Source organism: Rattus norvegicus, chromosome 9, assembly GCF_021556685.1.
Source record: "Rattus norvegicus strain SHRSP/BbbUtx chromosome 9, alternate assembly SHRSP_T2T, whole genome shotgun sequence".
Taxonomy (NCBI): domain Eukaryota; kingdom Metazoa; phylum Chordata; class Mammalia; order Rodentia; family Muridae; genus Rattus; species Rattus norvegicus.
This window is the reverse complement of record NC_141542.1, coordinates 18,504,628-18,524,417: the sequence shown is the minus strand read 5'-3', so window position 1 is coordinate 18,524,417 and position 19,790 is coordinate 18,504,628. Positions and strand designations below refer to the sequence as shown.

Genomic DNA, 19,790 nt, shown 5'->3' with positions numbered 1-19,790 from the left:
AAGAGCATGATGAGCAAGGAGCACATGGTTTGTCCCGATTCAGAGCAGGGCGAGTGGCCACCAGAGAATAAGCACAGCTTCCTGTACGATCATGAGGTCTTCCTGGGCAAGGAGGACTCCAAGACATTTGATAGCTAATCCTGGACGAGAGCAGGAGAGGCTGGGGAAAATTGTTGATCCAATTGACAGTGATGAAGACAGCCTTGTTACTACTGAAGACCTGAAAGTTTGGATCAAACAGGTACAGAAAAGATACATCAACCAAAATGTGGCTAAACTCTGGAAGGATTATGATAGGGACATAGAGGAAAAGATCTCCTGGGAAGAATACAATCAGGCCACCTATGGCTACTACCTGGGAAACCTTGCTGAATTCCAAGATAGCTCTGATCATCACAACTTTAAAAAGTTGCCTCCAGGAGATGAGAGGCGGTTTAAGGCCTTGACGGTGACCTGACAGCTACTCAGGACTGGTTCATTGCTTTTCTGCACTAAGAGGATTTAGAACATATGAAGGAGATTGTAGTTCTGGAAACGCTGGAGAATATCAACAAGAACAGGGATGGTTTTGTGGACTAGTATGAGTACATTGTGGACATCTTTTTCTCACGAGGACAATTGCCCTGAGACCGACTGGGTTTTGTCTGGGGAGCAGTTCAATGATTACCCAGATCTGAACAAAGATGGGAAACTGGATTAGGATGAGATTCACCATTGGATCCTCCCTCAGGACTATGACCATGCACAGGCTGAGGCCCAGCATCTGGTGTATGAGTCAGACAAAAACAAGGATGAGATGCTGACCAAGGAGGAGATTCTAGACAACTGGACCATGTTTGTGAGAAGCCATGTCACCAATTACAGGGAAGATCTTGTCAAAAATCATGATGATCTTTGAAAGAAACTCATCCTCATGTGGCCAACAGTCACCTGCTTTCTACGGATATTCTGGTTGATTGCTATATTTGTCAAGTATATAGCAGTTGTGTCCCTAAACAATAAGAAACCTTTCTAAAGCTCAAAAAAAATCATACATTGCACCACAAACAAAAATAGTAGGAGACTTAAACACACCACTTTCATCAATGGATAGATCAGGGAAACAGAAATTAAACAGAGACACAGAAAGACTAACAGGTTATGAAACAAATGGATTTAACATATATTTATAGAACTCTCCACCCTAAAACCAAAGGATATACCTTCTTCTCAGCATCCCATGGTACCTTCTCCAAATTGACCATATAATCGGTCACAAAACCGGCCTCAACAGATACAGGAAGATAGAAATAATCCCATGCATCCTATCAAAAAACCACGGACTAAGGCTGCTGATCAATAACAACAAATAAGATAGAAAGCCCACATATACATGGAAGTTGAAGTCAATGACAACTTGGTCATTGGAGACATAAGAAAGAAATTAAAGACTTCTTAGAATTTAATGAAAATGAAGATACAACATACCCAAACTTATGGGACACAATAAAAGCAGCGCTAAGAGGAAAACTCATAACTCTGTATGCCTGCAAAAAGAAACAGGAGAGAGCATATGTCAGCAGCTTGACAGCACACCTAAAAGCTCTAGAAAAAATTAAATAAACCCTAGAGGAGTAGAAGGCAGGAAATAATCAAACACAGGGCTGAAATCAAACAAGAAGAAACAAAACCGAGTATCAAAAGAATCAGCAAACCCAGGAGCTGGTTCTTTGAGAAAATCAACAAGATACATAAACACTTAGCCATATTAAACAGAGGTCACAGAGAGTGTATCCAAATTAATAAAATCAGAAATAAAAGGGAGACATAACAACAAAATCTGAAGAAATTAAAAAGATCATCAGATCCTACTACAAAAATATATATTCAACAAAACTGGAAAATGTGGAGGAAATGGACAATTTTCTATACAGATACCAGGTACCACAGTTAAATCAGGAACAAATAAACCATCGCAACAACCCCATAACTCATAAAGACATAGAAACTGCTATTAAACATCTCCCATCCAAAAAGAGCCCAGGACCAGATGGATTTAGTGCAGAATTCTATCAGACCTTCATAGAAGACTTCATACCAATACTGTCCAAACTATTCCGCAAAATAGAAACAGACAGAGCACTACCAAACTCCCTCTATGAAGCCACAATTACTCTTATACCTAAACCACACAAAGATATAACAAAGATAGAGAAATTCAGACCTATTTTATTTATGAATATTGATCAAAAATGCTCAATAAAATTCTTGCAAACTGAATCCAAGAACACATCCAAACAATCATCCATCATGGTCAAGTAGGCCTCATGGCAAGGATGCAGGGATGGTTTAATATACGGAAGTCCATCAACGAAATTCATCATATAAACAAAGTCAAAACCACATGATCATTTCATTAGATGCTGAGAAATCATTTGACAAAATTCATTACCCTTTCATTAATAAAGTCCTGGAAAGATCAGGAATTGAAGTCCTGAATCTAAATATAGAAAAATGCAAAATATATCAAACCTGTACCTAACATCAAACTAAACTTAGAATATTGAAGGAATCCCACTAAAATCAGGGACTAGACAAGGCTGCCCACTCTTTCCCTACTTAAGTACAATATGGTACTTAACGTCCTAGCCATAGCAATCAAACAATGAAAGTAGGTCAAAGGGAAAAAATTAGAAGGGATGAAGTCAAAACACTAATATTTGAAGATGATATGATAGTCTACTTAAGCAACACCAAAATTCTACCAGGGAACTACTTAACCTGATCAACAACTTCAGCAAACTGTCCGAGTATAAAATCAACCCAAACAATTCAGTAGTCTTCCTCTACTCAAAGGGTAAACAGGCTGAGGAAGAAATTAGGGAAATGACACCCTTCACAATAGTCCCAAATAATATAAAATAACTTGCTGTTACTTGAACCAAGCAAGTAAAAAATCTGTATGACAAGAACTTCAAATCTCTGAAGAAATTGAAGAAGGTCTCAGAAGATTGAAAGATCTCCCATGCTCATAGATTGGCAGGATGAATATGGTAAAAAATGACCATTTTGCCAAAGGCAATCTACAGATTCAATGCCATCACCAACAATATTCCTACATAATTCTTTATAAAGGTAGAAAGTGCAATTTGCCGTCATTTGGTATTACATAAAACCCAGGATAGCAAAACTATACTCAACAATAAAAGAACTTCTGGGGGAATCACCATCTCTGACCTCAAGCAGTATTACAGAGCAATAGTTTCTATGGTATTGGCATACAGACAGGCAGCTCAGTGGAACATAATTGAAGACACAGAAAAGAACCCACACACCTATGGTCATTTGATCTTTGACAAAGGAGTTAAAACATCCAATGGAAGAAAGAGAGCATTTTTAACAAATGGTGCTGAGTCAACTGGAGGTCAACATGTAGAAGAATGCAAGTTGACCCATTCTTATTGAAAGATCCCACGCAGAGAGACCCTTACTCAAGTCTTGGGAAATCGCGGACCCCAGACACAGAGAGACCATTTTGGATGTAATAAGCAAAGGCGAGGTTTATTACGGAGACCTATTACAGAGATCTCCGGGCCGACACGTATCCCGCGCAGGAGACAGAGGTGTCGGCCCCGAAACTCAAAAGTCAGAGGGTTATATAGAGAAGGCTAGGGGGTTTTGGCGTGGTTACATACAATTGGCTCATTCAAACATAGCAGTGAGAACAAAGCAGAAAGAGTACGTGCTAGAAGTCAGGGGCTCATCAGGGGCCGGAGGATGGCCCTCAGTGAGCTGGGGGGAGATGTCTTCCTGCCAGACGTCCCATTAACTCAGGCTGGTTCCTGCATTCCTTTTCTTTATGGCTTGTCAGTCCTGCCTGAACAGTGTTTCCTGTGCTCCTTTATCTTTATGGCCTGCTATTCCTGGCGGCAGGGCTTAGCCCTGAGTTTGTGGCTTTTGGGGCTAACTCTTTTAATTTTATATTTCTAAACCTAGAATTTGTATAATTTTCTTTTCATTCCCGTCTTCTCCTACTAAATAATTCTAATCTTAGAATTTTGATATCAAGTCTTATATTTGGTCTCACCAGTTGTCCTAACTGACTGGTACTGTTGTCTCACAACCATCAACCGCACAGCACCCACTCGATTTTTAACAAAAGCAATTAACCTGTTTGTCACGCAGGAGCCAAAAACTAAAACCAAGAAAATTATTAATAATGGCCCAGCTGTAGCAGAGAGTAGGGTAGTCATCCAGGGAGATCTACTAAACTAGCTCTCGAACTATCTCTGATGTGTTTTTCTGTCTGTCTTTTGTCTAACCTTTTTCTAAGTTTATTTATGGAGTCTTTAATTACTCCTGAATGGTCTGTATAGAAGCAACATTCTTTCAGTGTAGCACACAGGCTCCTTCTTTAAGGAATATCAGGTCTAATCTTTTTTTATTTTGAAGGACTACCTCTGAGAGGGAGGTTAGGTATTCTTGGAGGTCAGCTAAAAAGTCTTTAGCATCAGGATTTTATCTGGACACTATCTAAACCTATATATCAAGGTCATGACTGTCTTTCAGAACTTCTAAACTTATATAGGTTGTGATCCCTGAGGCACAATCCCAAGAAGTGTTAGGAGTACTAACATATGTAATGTTACATCATTTGTAATAGAAATCAAGCCTATCCCCACACCTATCTCGATGGAACCCAGGACAAACATGACTGAATTTCTCTCTAGGTCCCAGCTCTCAGCCCTAACAGCTAGTACACGGCTGGTGAGGGCTGAGAATTGACGGCTGTCAGGGTGGTCAGCAGCACCAGGTATGGTCCTTTCCAGCGAGGATCGAGTGTCTGGGCTCAGTGTAGCTGCTTCCGACCTGGAACTGATGGGATGTCTCAGGGGTCTCCGGGGCATAGGCTGCTGTCAGCTGTGAGCAGATTTCTTTCTGTATCACCTGTAGGTCTTTTAGCCTGGCACACAAATCATTATTACTATGACATGTTGGTTCAGTAACATCATCTAATACAGTCAGGGGAGCTGAGGCCCCATATAAGATCTCAAAGGGGGTAAGGCTGAATCTGGAAGGGGTATTTCTTGCTCTGAAGAGAGCAAGAGGGAAGGAGTGTCACCCAGTCTGTGCCAGTCTCCATGGTCAATTTGTTTAGGGTCTCTTTTAGATTTTTATTTATTTATTCTACCTGTAACATTCTCTTTATCCTTTTCTTATCTTAGCCAGATTGGTGGGGCATTTTTTAGCCCCTCAGAGACCCACCCTTGGAGCCTGGCGGCAGACCTGGCACTCCCTACCTTTAGGCGTCTGAAAAGAGCAGGCAGAAGTGAGGGCCTTCCATCCATCTCTGGAACACTTTTTCTAGCCTCTAGTAGGATTTTGTCTTTCCTCGGTGGTAAAGAAGACCTGTAACAGTTACTAACAAGCATCTCAAATGGGATGGTGAGAAAACAAGAGAATCTTGAGAATAGAGGTCCACTGAAGAGGGCAAATAGCATTTAGTCACACAGCTAAGCCAGGAGGCTTTCTTGGGACAAAAAGACCTTGTGTCTGTGAAACAGAAAAGTGAGCAGAGGGGCAGTCTATCTGTTACCGGTTGTCTCTCTGGACTTAGATTTTCCCTTAAGGAGTACCTTCCTTTAGTGCCAGCTCAGTGGCTTTATCACTCAAGAGACCCATCCTCTAAATGGCACTAGGCTTTCAGTAACAACTAATAATAAAAGGATGGAGAGACGATAGAACCTGAGTGTTAGATACTAAGCAGCTGACAAAAGAATTGTAACCAGTTTACCTGGGGCTTTCAGGACCTCAGTAGCAGCCCTTTACCAAACTTTCTCAGTGGGCTAAAGGCCCATGGAAACGAAAACATTAATCCTGACCTCGGCCACAGCCAAAGCCTGAATTCTAAATTCAAACTGGCAAAACAAAACAAAGTTCTTTACAGTTTGTTGTAGATTCTTTGAAACTATTTTAGGGGCTTCTCTGCCCCCCAACCTGGGACATTTCTACCACAGGGGCAGGAACTGGCTGCTGTGGGGATAGGATCAAAGGCATTCTCCATGCTAATGATGACCAGTGAGAAAAGTAATTTAATGCTGGAGACTGGCTCCTCTCTTGGAATAGGGCCAGCAGATAAGGCAGGCTCCTTAAAGAACTTCTCTTAATGAGCACCCTCTTTCTGTGAGCAAGAGTTGAAGGTCTGGTCACTAAAAGCAGAAATTCCTTTCTTGTTAGAGTCCTCTCCCACCTCACTCTCAGCCTTTTTAGATTATTCTTTATGTAGCATTTTTAACACAGCCTGTCCCTTTTTTATAGCCTGTTGACAGCATTTCTGATCTTTTAGGCAGCTATGCACTAAGTGTCATACCGGCTGAAACTCCACCTTTAAGATTCTTTGTTTCTAAGCAAAATTTAAATCCTTTTCCAGCTTATCTCAGCTGTCCACCATGAGATTCCCAGAGATCGCAAACCAAGGTGTAGTAATTCACTAAGAAATCTTTTTATAGTGTTTCTTTTTACCTTAAGCCTTTTTCTTTTAAACAGCTCCTGAAGAGCCAGAAAAATTGGGAGAGACTTGAGAAGTCCCCATGCTCGCTGCAGCAGCTCCGCAGCTAATTTCGCTCCCCCCTACTGTGTGTTTCAAGCACAAGCACAGATAAAACACTATGTTTTAAAAAATTAACGTTGGCTATCAACCAAAACACCGACACTAGAGCGGGGTCCATAAAATTAAGTTTCTTACTCACTATACTTGTTTCATACCGGAGGCCTAATCTGGGGAACTTTTTTATTTACGAGCAGTTTTGTCCTCAAGGTTTTTGTTAATGTCTGTTTACACAACTGTTAACAGCAGCTAGGCTGATCAAGGGGTGTAAAGGGAGGGGCATCTCTCCTTGGGGAGGAGGCTCAAGAGAGAAAGACAAAACTCCCTGGCAGAAAACAATTTTTCTCAAGCAAATTATTTTTAACTCTTAACTTAAGCACCAAGAGGACCAAGTAAAACTCTATGACGAACAAAGCAAACAGTTTCATGATTTCAAACACAGTCATCAGTCCAAGATTTTAAACACAGTCGTCAGTCCAAATTCAAACACAGTCGTCAGTCCAAAATTCAAAAACGAAACAAAAGCCAAAAAGACACTCGACAATACCACAGAAAACAAGCCAGACAAACAATATCAAGACAAAGCATCTTATAACCAACTTTCACAGATGCCTGGTACCTTCAGTACGTGGCCCAAACTGCAGCTTAACCTTAGCTGCTTTTGGGATGAGATGGACCATCTGATTCCACCTCCCAACAGGATTCCAGAGTGTCCTCTTGTCCTAACGACTAAGCACACTTGTCCGTGCCTATATTTAAATAGGCAGCCGAACTCGACCTCTGACGGAGTGGGATTCCTCGTCCACTCCCGCCTAGGTAAAAGGAGCATTCCATCTCCTTTGTTCCAGAAAACCAGAGTCAGGTCCTCCTGACTGTCCATAGCCGGGCTCTCCCGACTGTTCTCCGCCCGTGGAACGTCTTCCAGGGGCTGCAGCCTTGCGGGCCCGGGGCGTCCCCCCTTCCGCAGCCAGAGGGTCCTCACGAACCACAAAGGCAGCTGCACTGAGTGGGGATACACATCCACTCTCCTACAGGGCAGGAATACACATCCACCCTCTTACCACAGGGCAGGAATACCCATCTGCCCTCTTACCACAGGGCAGGAATACCCATCTGCCCTCTTAACACTGACCAGTACTAAGACACACATATATACACACACGGTGGAACCAAAACAGAGACAGACACAGACTGACGAATGCGGCGCCGCTCACACAGAAACACTCAGACAAACATCCAACTCACCTCCAAGGGGTCTTCGGAGTCTGGGGTAGTCGCGCAGATCCCGGACGAGCCCCCATAAATATGAAAGATCCCACGCAGAGAGACCCTTACTCAAGTCTTGGGAAATCGCGGACCCCAGACACAGAGAGACCATTTTGGATGTAATAAGCAAAGGCGAGGTTTATTACGGAGACCTATTACAGAGATCTCCGGGCCGACACGTATCCCGCGCAGGAGACAGAGGTGTCGGCCCCGAAACTCAAAAGTCAGAGGGTTATATAGAGAAGGCTAGGGGGTTTTGGCGTGGTTACATACAATTGGCTCATTCAAACATAGCAGTGAGAACAAAGCAGAAAGAGTACGTGCTAGAAGTCAGGGGCTTATCAGGGGCCGGAGGATGGCCCTCAGTGAGCTGGGGGGAGATGTCTTCCTGCCAGACGTCCCATTAACTCAGGCTGGTTCCTGCATTCCTTTTCTTTATGGCTTGTCAGTCCTGCCTGAACAGTGTTTCCTGTGCTCCTTTATCTTTATGGCCTGCTATTCCTGGCGGCAGGGCTTAGCCCTGAGTTTGTGGCTTTTGGGGCTAACTCTTTTAATTTTATATTTCTAAACCTAGAATTTGTATAATTTTCTTTTCACTTATTACCCTGTACAAAGCTTAAGTCCAAGTGGATCAAGGACCTCCACATCAAACCAGATACACTAAAAGTAATGGATAAAAAGTAGGGAAGAGTCTCGAAGACATGAGCACTAAGGAAAATTTCCTGAACAGAATACCAGTGGCTTATGCTTTAAGGTTGAGAATCGACAAATGGGACCTCATAAAACTGAAAAGCTTCTGTAAGGCAAAGGACAGTGTCATTAGGACAAAAAGGCAACCCACAGATTGGGAAAAAATCTTTACCAATCCTGCATCTGATGGAGGGCTTATATCCAAAGTATACACAAAACAGAAGGAGTTAGAGTACAGAGAGCCAAACACGCCTGTTAATAAATGGGGTTTGGAGCTAAAGGAAACATTCTCAGCTGAGGAATATAGAATAGCTGAAAAGCACCTAAAGAAATGCTCAGTATCCTTAGTCATCAGGGAAATGCAAATCAAAGCAACCCTAAGAATCCGCCTCACACCAGTCAGGATGTCTAAGATCAAAAAATCAGGTGACAACAGATGCTGGTGAGGATATGGAGAAAGAGGAACACTTGTCCATTGTTGCTGGGATTGCAAACTGGTACAAGAACTCTGGAAATCAGTCTGAACGTTCCTGGAAAATTGGAAATTGCACTACCTGAGCACACAGCTATACCAGTCCTGGGCATATACTCAAAAGATGCTCCAACATACAATAACACATATGATCCACTATGTTCATAGCAGCCTTATTCATAATAGCCAGAAGCTGGAATGAACCCAGATGCCCTTCAACAGAGGAATTTATTCGAAAAATGTGGTACATCTACACAATGGAGTACCATTCAGCTATCAAAAACAATGACTACGTTCAATTCATAGGCAAATGGAAAGAACTAGAAAATATCATCCACAGCGAGGTAATCCAATCACAGAAAAACACACTTGGTATGCTCTTGGGAGCGATGGCCTTGAAGCCCTCCATTATTGATGTTATTGTTATGGTTAGCATTAAGTATGACTGGGTTCATGGAAAATCGCCAGCCAGATGCAGAAGACTAGTACAAATGTGGTGGTCAAGATGAATAATCATATGATAACGTCTGACATTAATATACCCAATGTCATGACCTGTAACCTTTCTGAAAAACCAACATCCTGCTGACTAATAGATATGACAAACCTGTGACATTTCTGGCAACCTGTCAACATCAGCCGATTCCCTGACCACACGAATATTGTGTCCTTGGCGTGGGTAAATGTTTCTTACTTCTCTCCTCTCTCTGTTATCCATTTTATGGTACAAATTCAGCCTTGGGGAAAAATAAAATTGATCAGACTCTTGTCTTCGAGTCCTTCACATCTCTTGTCCCTCATTCTCTTCCAGGTACTCAGCACCCCTCATTGACAATATGCACTCATTGATAAGTGGATATTGACCAAAACCTCAAATTACCAAATATGCAATCTACAGATCTCAGGAAACTCAAGAATAAGGATGACCAAAGTGCAGGTGCTCCCACTCCTTCTTAAAATGGGGAACAAAAGTATCCTTTGGAGGGGATATGGAGGCCAAATCTAAAGCAGAGACCAAAGGAACAGCCATTCAGAGCCTGCCCCACATGTGGCCCATATATATACAGCCACCAAAACTAGGTAAGATTGATGAAGCTAAATGTGCTTACTGAAAGGGACCAAATTTGAATCTCCCCTGAGAGACACATCCAGGGCATGTCAAATAAAGAGGTCAGTGCTGGCAGTAAACTACTGAACTGAGAACAGGACGCCCTTTATGGGAATTAGAAGAAGGATTCAAAGAGCTGAAGGGCTTGCAACCCCATATGAACAGCAATGCCAACCAAATAAACCACTAGCAAAAGACTATACGTGGACTGACCCAGGGGTCCAACTGCATATGTAGGAGAGGATATCCTTGTTGGGGCACCTGTGGAAGGGGAAGCCCTTGTTCTTAACAAGGTTGGACCCTGAGTGCAGGGGAATGTCCAGGAAGGGGTTTCTAAGGGGCGTGGATTGGGGGACCATACATATCGGAGAGGGCACGGCATGGGGGCTTATGGACCAAAAGCTGGGAAAGGGAATAACGTTTGAATAAAACATATATATCTATTAAAAAAACTAAAATTTTAAAAATGATAGTAATACCAAAAAATAATCAAAAAATGTGAATAAGAAAGAAATTTTAGGATTTGGAAAAAGATGAATGCCAGGTATTTGAAAAACTGTATGACATGGTAAACACTTTAATATATGTGAGAAATTTTTTACATGTTACTGAACTACATCTTTTTTTTAAATAGTGAATGGAAATACAGTCCCTTCCTGGGTGTGAGGCTGGGTATCCAGATGTAGTGGAATTCATTATTTGTTGGTCCTGAACCTTTGAGTCTGCTTCTAACTCAGCTTATGCCAAGGAAACTAGGCCAAGGTGACGTCTAAGCCATTGACCAAACCATCTGGACTAACAATTACATGTGAAATTCCACCTTGTAAATGGGAGGAGTGGAATAAAAGATACCTTTAAGGATTTAAAATACATGAAATGTACCCAAAAAAATCCAATAAAAAAGTTTAAAATAAAAATAACTTAGGAAATACAAAATACTGGGGTGCCACTCCACAATCATGATGTGTTTCTTCTGTGATAGCTTACAGGTTAATTTACTTCTCTATAACTGTTTTCTTATTTCAAAGTAAGTAATGGCATCATCTGTGGAGTGATGGTGAGAACAAAAGCTTTGCCGAACTTGAACAATCGATCCCTCCTGAGCATGTGCTTAACATTCTAAGCACAGGGAAATTTCCTGTGGGGATTAAAAAACAAAATCTAAACATAAAACAGGAACGACAATGATGTAAAAACATTCTGCACTCTGGGTATGAAGGCATGTTGTAACTTTAATCAGCTTTGTAGGTATTTCTAATAAACACACAAAGAAACAAAAATCCTATCACAGTCCTAGCAGTTGCATCCAACAAAGAGAGAGCTGTGAGGTAGTGCGTGCTGCTTCTTTCCCCAGATACCCCTGGGCCTCAGGCCTGCATCCAGTGAGCTGGACCAAGAGCAGCCAGGTTGAAATTCCTGCTGCCATGGCAGGATTCTGCAGGAACATTTCCCTTTGACAACAACGAACCTGTGTGGAGGAGACCTCTTGGTGAGTCCTCAAGGACTCTACATGTCCTATTCTACAGGGAGAAGCCCTGCCAGGTCTTTGGCAAGGCCAGCCAGTTGTATGGGGAAGTCTCTGGTCCTGTGGCAGAGGGCGAGGAATGGCAGAAAGAATGGCAGCTCCACTGAGAGCAAAGGCTACCCCTTCTAAGCCTATGACCTCCTAATTAATTTATCTTTTCACCTGATGCCCTATTCACATTTTCTTACTATCATACAACTGTGATCTTGATGAGCAGCTGGTCTCTTGTTTTCTTAATAAGTTCTTTGTTGTCACAGACGTTTTTAACTTACTCCAGCACCTGAGACTTATTCATACCTTCTGTATGCAGTAGGACCCTTGGTGGGACTGTCATCTCAAAAATAGAAGGTTCTGTAATCCAAAAGATTGGACTCCAGTTTACCTCAGGCCAGGAAAGAAGTCAGCCACCATTAGTAAAAGAGCAAGGGAAAAATAACATAGGAAAAACAAGTGGCTTAATCAGTAGAAAAGATCCTCAACTTCTAAGGCCCGCACATCTGCATCCTTCTCTTCTGAGCTTTGTATACTGATGTTGTGTAACTCCAGATGGTAGTAAAAGGCAGAGTTCTTCCCAGAAAGGTGAGACATGATTTTCACTCTTACATCTGTGAGGTGGGGTGGCATTATAGCACACATTCATGTTGAATTATTATAACACCTATGATAAGAAGACAGAATCCATATATCACAATGCCAAATGGACTCCCTCCTGAACGTATGGACCCATTAAAATTGAGGTTCAACCTGAACTCAGGCCATTCCACTCCCTTCCCGTCCTCCTGACTCTTATGTTTGCTACAAGTAAAAGATCATGGTGCAGTCCCCAATATTCTCATGCCTAGATTTGTCTATTCACGAAGAATGATATTGGAGAAGTGATGGCTATATAGTTACAATGTAGTAACACAAAGGCCTGGTTGACATTTGCTCACTGATGTCCAATTTAATTGTCTTGTTATATTTGAGAAAGGGAGGATGTCCTACATAATATATAAAACAGACAGAAATTTATTATTTTATATATGCCCTGTAGTTGATCCCTATGTTCCCAAGTAAAAGGAGTTTTTATTGCAAAAAAATAGGATTATAGACCATTGATTTTGTAAAATACATGGATATGTAAATGGAAACAATGTCAGCTTTCAAGGACTGCACAGTAAGCAAATATTTCCAGGTTTTATACACTCAGAGGTATAGAAGAAATATATTGGCCTCCATAAAAAGGGAAAAGCTTAGGAATGGAAATGTGTGTCACATGCATTGTCTCGTGTAGTAGATTTACTTTTAAGAAAAATCTCCCTCCTCCTTGGTCCCTAGAGATTTGGGTGCTAAGAAAAATCTGTTCTCCAATTCAGGGTTGTAAGCAACCCTCCCCAGCAAAAGCATTGTTGACTACTAATGAAGCAGAGAGACAAATGTAGTTTTGAAATAGAGGTTGCCAAATGGTATTCCCAGTGACACATGGGAGACTGGAGGAAAGGGTCCCCACAGAAATTCATCAGAGTGGGGAGAACTGGTTAGTAGGTAGGCCATAGAATTTTCCAGTGATATCACCAGTAAGCCGTTTACTGGACACTCTATTGTATCTAAGAGATCCCTAGAATCTTCTGTGATGTCACCAGTGTTGTGGTGACACCAATTGCCTTTGGGATATTCCTTCAGTTCCCTTTGGGTTCACAAGCAGGCATGTTTCGCCAGCTGCTCAGGCTATTTCGGAAGGAAAGTGTTGATCAAGGAGAGACCGCACCAGGTCAGAGAGAAGCTGACCCCCTCTCTAGTGACACAGGAAGGAGGAAATCATTCTGGGGAAGGCTTGGTGAGTCGTGGGCAGAGTTGGGGAACATCCTCAAGGAGGTAGGTTTGAGATGTGCCTTCTAAGACTAGGCCTTACAAGCAGGCGCCTTGGGATTTTTCAAAGGCAAACCAAGAGTCAGGAGTTCCTGATCTTTAATTTGAGAGAAAGCCATAAAGTTTTAAGACTTCAGTGTCTTTTCTTGAAGCTTTTTAACTGTGAGTGTCAACGAATGGCAGGAGGAGGCACTGTGAGATTAACAATGTGACCATCCATGGTTGGGAATTGAAGCGCTTCATCCTCTAGATTACTGTAGGTTACATAAGTGTCTGATGGCGCGAACAAGGAAGGATGCACCCCTAGTCATGAATTGAGTTCTCAGACACTTTGGGCTGGACCACACTTGGTTAGAGCTTGATGGTGCTAAACATTATGAAGTCATTATGAACTCCAGGATTATCTGCACCACATCTGATATAACAATGTCGCAGATGTTTATGTCTCAGTCATATTATAACTTTCAGTGCCGGGGGTTGTTTAATAGTGAGTGTGGCACGTGTATGGCTTTAGAGGTTGGGAACAGGGACATAGCTTAAGAATCAACCTTTAAGAAAGCTTTTCTGCTCTTTCACGGATTCACCCAGTCTCTACCATTTCCCCTTCCTCAACCTCCTTTTCGGATTCTGAATGATCTATTCTGCCCATGGGCCATCAAATATGCAAATTCACTTGGGTTTATCTGTCTACAGGTTTTGGTAGGAAGGCATCATCCCAAAATGTCATCAGTAAGCAAGAGGAGTGTCTAAAGGAACTGGAGGAACTCAAATTTGAAATCCAGAAGTGTCAATTCGAGAGGGATGAACTTTATCAAATCCTGGATCTTTATATCTATGATGAGTGGGACCACAGGTAGTCATTATGCCCAGTAACCTGTTCACTGTCTTGCGCTCTCTCTCTGCTCCCTCAAGATTTACTCATAGCATGAGAGAGTTTCACCTCTCATCCTGGATTTTAAGGAGACTTGGCAGGCATTAGCTTGTGAGATAAGCTAGGTGCTGTGTGTTTAGGGTCAACCTCTTTTGTACTTGACCCTGAGCTCCTTGGCTTAGCGTTGGTTCTGTCAGCAGCTGGAAGGACCTGGTCACACTTGCTGCAACTGTGTGTGTGAATGAAATGCCTGCACGTCATCACTCTTTCCTCTGAATTTGTTCATTATACACTGATTCTATGGCACCTCCATGGATGTAGTTGGCATTCTACATGTGTTTGGATATGGGTTGGTATGTATGTATGTGGAAGTATATGTGGTGTTTTACTCAGGATCAGGACGTCTGGGACCTTTGATGGGGTCTGAGGATTTGTTTGATCAACAGTCTGCAGGTCATGATAGTGATGAGTACGTGGAGGCCCACACTGATCAACAGAGCACTTTGCTCCTTCTGTATACGTTGGTGGCACCCAGGACTCTCCCGAGGGGAGGAGGTGCTATAAATCCTCTTCCCTGTCAAACTTAGTTATGCCCTCTGGGAATTCATGTAACGATAGAAACCAAGGATTGAGTATACCTGCTTTCAAAACAAGAGAAATGTCATCACAGCTTTCTCTTGGACCCAAAGCTGTGGCACAGACTGGAGGAATCTTCTTCCTGAACTAGTGAATTCCATAATGCTCACCTGGCCAGCTCTTGAAGGTCAGGTCCCTCCAACTGGTACTGTGGCTCTGTTGTCCTGTGCCCAGGATAATAAACTTAACTAGTACAAATACTTTGAAGGAGCAAGTATGTGGTACATACTGAGTTTAAGTAATAGAACAGTCTGGTTTTACCTAATTTGTTTCACCTGCTTTGATCTTTAGTTTTTTATTTTTTTAACTATCCAGGGATTGTTTATTGTGACCTAGAAATGGTCACTGTGGTCTTGACAGTTGTAATTCCCAAACAGGCAGCTCTCGGGCTCTGCCCACTCCTATATAGTGAGTCTTTGCAGAACCAGATCTCTCAGGATTCCAAGGAGTCCTTATTTCAAAACAAATGTTTGCTTATTTACATAGAAATATTTTCTGTGGATTGAGTCTCACTGTTGGGTTTTGGTCTGGTTTTTGACTTTGCCATTTTCTTCCCTTCCACCATTCCTTGAATTTGAAATTTTTTATTATATATTTTTATTTACATTTCACCTAATTCTGAAATCGTGAGTTCAAAACATTATTTGTTCCTTTGACCATGACCTAACCCAGGCTGCATGTCGAATTGCCAGTCCTTCAATCTGAACATGAGATGAGAATGATGGCTATGCAAATGATGACCAACTCAATAAGTGATGCCATGGAGAGGTACAAGGAGCTCATACAAGTGAACAGTTCCTACCGGTGATTCGATGACAGAGGTTAGAACCCTGCACTAGGCAGGGAATGCTTCTGTCCTGTATGACTTTGAACCAAAGTCAGGGTTCTGGTTCTGTAGTGTCTGACTCTTAACAAGAAGGCTGCCGCCTGGCAAGGGTCTTAGATTTGTAGCTCTTGGACTCAGTTGTCGTACATGTGAAGGGTGTAGAAGACACTCCAATTGTTATTTTTCCCATTAAAGTTCCTCTAGATAGAAAAGGTTTGCACCATGATGGGAATATCAATCAACTCTGAATCTCTAGGACTCTGACAGGAGATTTAAAGATCTGTGATCCATGAGAAACACATGGAAAGATTGTATAGCTATTGGGTCTTCAACTCCCCCTCAGAGGGGCTTTCCCCACAACGTGAAGATGGTTTCACCATACCATGGACATACGAGCTCCCTTATGGACCATCTCTTCTACCTTGATTTATATAAACCGTCTTAGTGTCAGGATTTTCAGAAGTACTTTCATTCATGTGGAATGTGGATTCTGGATTTGACCTCCTCTAATTGGTGCTAACTTGTATAGTGTGGCTCTATTCTGGGGATTTCTGAGGATGAGGACCCTTGAAGTGATGATTGGACTTGCAGGAGTGACAGGCAAATAGAAGCTGGCTGGGATTTACCATTGTTTGTTTGTGGCTCAGCATCAGGCAATTCCAGCTCCTGCGTGATCAAGCTCAATTGAAGAACAATATACAGATTTTGCTGAATGAGAAGAGAGAACTGCTGGTGGAGCAGACTGAACTGCCAGCATCTTCTGTGGAGACAAAGAGGTTCGGTGAAGTGGCCGGAATGAACATCTGTGACCCCAGAGCCAAGCAACAGCAGGTAGGGTTAGGACTCAGGGTCAGGTTGTCCTCAGGTCTTACCATAAACATAGACAAACCAATGTAACTGTCTATTGACTGATCCATGTCCTGTCCTAGGTCTCATCCAAGTGTTCATTCATGTGATGGTTTACAAGGCTTTCTGTGGAGATAGCCCCTTTTCAAGAAACTGCATGTTTGGAAATCAAATGCTCCTGCTCTTCGATAATCTGCAGTTTATTAAGGGAGATAGGTTGATCACACAGCACAGCACTACATGCCATTATGTATGGAGGGTGCTATGTGGGAGCCCCTCTTTAGACTAGAACAGGGCTTTGAGGGATGAAGCAAAAGCCTGGAGCTCATTTTCTTTTCAGGGATCGTGTGAGACTCAGGAAGTAAGTAGTTTTCAAGGAGGAGAGCCTGCTGGAAATGCCAAAGAAATGGTTCTCATTGTCATTTGTGGTGGCTTTTGTTCTCCCTCCCCTCATGTCCCTGTATATGAAGATGGTGACTTCATGCTTCATAGATCTTGGGTAACTACAGAGCCTGTGTATCAGTATGTCAGTCCTGTCTTATTTGAGTGCTCCTGGAGAGTTCATAACTGGGCCTTACAACCTGAAGCTGGTTAGAAGAGCAAGGATGTGGGAAAGGTTTCTCAAAGGCTGAGGGTTGGCATGACAGACTTGAGACTTCAAGAACAAAGTTATCCATATGTACCCCCAATTCTCACCAAGAAAGGTGCATTGCTGTGCTGACCTGCATCTTAGGGAGCATGCGGGGAGGCCAGTTCATGACATGCAGTTTTGTCCAGTCATTATCTAACTTAGCCCTTTAAGCCTAGGTCTCTCAACAAACATGAAGCTTCCTGTTTTGTGCTGGCCAGCAGTCTTTGCATCATTCGTCCAGTTCCAAGTGGAGCCCCCTCTCTTATTTGTCTCAACACATTCTTAAACCATTCAGCTATTTTAAAAATAAGGATTAGATTTCTTCACTTTACCTGAACAGAGTTATCCCCCGGGGAATATTCTGGATTGTCTTATTGGCTTCACCATGATCTTGCGTGGAATCCTAGAATGCAACCCTCTGCTGACATTGCTTTGCTGACTATATCATGGGCACTGCATTCTTTCAGGATAGATTCCCTCTCAATATTGTACACAGTGCTGCATTTCAGAAAATTCACTGTATGTTATGTATTTAGCCTTTTTCTGACTGACACTGAGGTTGTTTTAATATCACAGGAACTCTAATGTGATGAAATGTTCCTGGTAACTGACCATGAGTTACTGTCTTCTCTGATGCTTCCAAAGTCTTCTATGAAGGAAACAGGGTAGTTTTAGTGAGGGGCCTATGATGAGTCAGCATAGAGTTCGATGGAGTCTTTTCCTAGAAATCTCTCTCTTGGGGATTTGATGTTGTGTTGTTTAGGCTATCTGTGCAGAACATGTAACTTACTTGTCGGACCAGCAAGTATCTGCATAGAAAGGTTTCCTGAAGTGGAAATGAGTACAGGCCAGGGCAGCACATCTTGCTTGAGTCTAAGAGACTTGTACACAGCATTATTCCCACTAATTCCTCACTCAACAGGAAATGTGCTGCATAAGAGCAAAGTTTTCATTTGTGCATGCGAGTGTGTATCTGTTTGTCTGTGTTTGTGTGTGTGTTTGTGTGTGTGTGTGTGTGTGGTGTGTGTGTGGGTATATGTGTGTGTGTGTGTGTGTGTGTGTGTGTGTGTGTGTGTGTGTTTGCAGTAGTGAACGTGTGTTTCCCTCTATTTCCAAGTTTCATGAGAAAAGTACTCTAAGCGTTCACTTTAAATCCATGAAACATGAAATAGAGCTGCCCTGTCATTTGGCATCTCCATCTAGCTCTGTACAGCAAAAGGACACTTAAATTACTAATTTATTCTATTTCCAAAAATTTCAGAACAGAATTATCTTGTGAAGTCTGGGGGAGGAGTGGAAATATGTTCAAGTGAGTCATGTTTCACAGGGGTAACAAATGGTACAGGCCTAGAGCTTGCAGGTCCCTTTTTGTTATGGTGTAGAAGCAGGAAAATAAAATCCTTTAGAAATGCAACCCCCAAAAAGAGGACACAAAAACACCTGTAAAGTTAGATTTTCAAGTGATTAGGGGCAAAACTACTGATCTGCATTGAAATCCTTTGGAGCACATCAAAGGAATGGAGTACTGGGAGGTAAGGGCAAGGCTTCTCTATAAAATCTATGAGTTTATGTTGCTTCTCTGTTCTTTGTGAATTGTGAAAGCCCACTGGAAGGTTATGTCACTCAATGTGTCTTCTCCAAGGTTGCTTTCCACACTGCCTGCTACCATTTCTTTCGAGCTACCTTGGCACACTACAACTTCCCCTGGGAGTTTGGCTTGGATTTTATTCATTGAGAATTTGAGTTGCTTGGAATTGTATCGTCATCCAGAAAAAGTCCCATAGCTATGCCGTGGTGCAAGAACAGGGCAGTTTCAGGAACCCCTTTAGGTGCACAGATAATCCAAAGCGCTCCTCTATGTTATCTGTGTAGCATTCTGCAAGTGCTGTCGATCAACATCATTTTCTCTCAGTTAATTTCTGCCTCAATGGGTTAGGAGAAATGATGAGCTTCAAATGGGTCTGACAGTGTAAGAACAGGTAGCCCTATGAGAAGCCATGTTCAGAAAGTGGAACAGAAGTTTTAGTTAACCCAGTGATTCCACAACAAGGAGTAGGTATTGCCATTGCAACTAGGGAGCATCAATGTTGTAGTGGTCCCAGAGTAGCCCTGAAGGAGAATCTACCCAGACGTCCATCAGCCAAGGAGTAAAAGTGTACCATACGATGGAGCCCTTCCATAGATTCTGATTCAGTGTGAGATAATCCATGCAAGCTTTTACTTACTTATTCAAATTATCTGTGGAACAATCACATTACGGGGAGAAAATTTGTTGATTTGGATCCTGGTTATGGAGATTTCCTATGATTCTAGCTTTGGGCATGAAGTCACTCAGGCTATGGTAAAGACAGCTCCGATTAGAAGAAGTTGCACACTTTGGGGAAAGTCTGAAAGAGTGAACAAGAACAAGAGTCTAGTCCACCACCAACATATGATCCTTTGCTGAGCAACAAGACAGCTCTACACAGCCTTTGGGACTTGCTAA

General features: G+C 42.3%; 1 protein-coding gene and 1 long non-coding RNA gene across 4 annotated transcripts in view; one reads left to right on the top strand and one right to left on the bottom strand.

Moving 5' to 3' along the window:
- Positions 1 to 19,790, top strand: part of LOC148003385 (uncharacterized) — a 33,177-nt gene that overhangs the window by 11,551 nt on the left and 1,836 nt on the right. The window contains exons 1-4 of one of the 3 annotated variants that reach the window (XM_087568552.1): positions 13,297 to 13,463; positions 14,189 to 14,348; positions 15,675 to 15,806; positions 16,476 to 16,659. In XM_087568552.1, coding sequence (XP_087424678.1) covers positions 13,334 to 13,463; positions 14,189 to 14,348; positions 15,675 to 15,806; positions 16,476 to 16,659 — 606 coding nt within the window. In that variant the 5' untranslated portion in view covers positions 13,297 to 13,333. Of the gene's footprint in view, positions 1 to 13,296; positions 13,464 to 14,188; positions 14,349 to 15,674; positions 15,807 to 16,475; positions 16,660 to 19,790 lie in introns of those variants that run through there. The other 2 variants (XM_087568554.1, XM_087568553.1) reach the window with 2 other exon arrangements.
- On the bottom strand, positions 3,522 to 7,882 carry LOC148003386 (uncharacterized). The gene is made up of 2 exons (XR_015628996.1): positions 7,832 to 7,882; positions 3,522 to 4,942 (listed from the first exon to the last, which is right to left on the bottom strand). It is a non-coding gene; the product is annotated as an uncharacterized LOC148003386 (long non-coding RNA).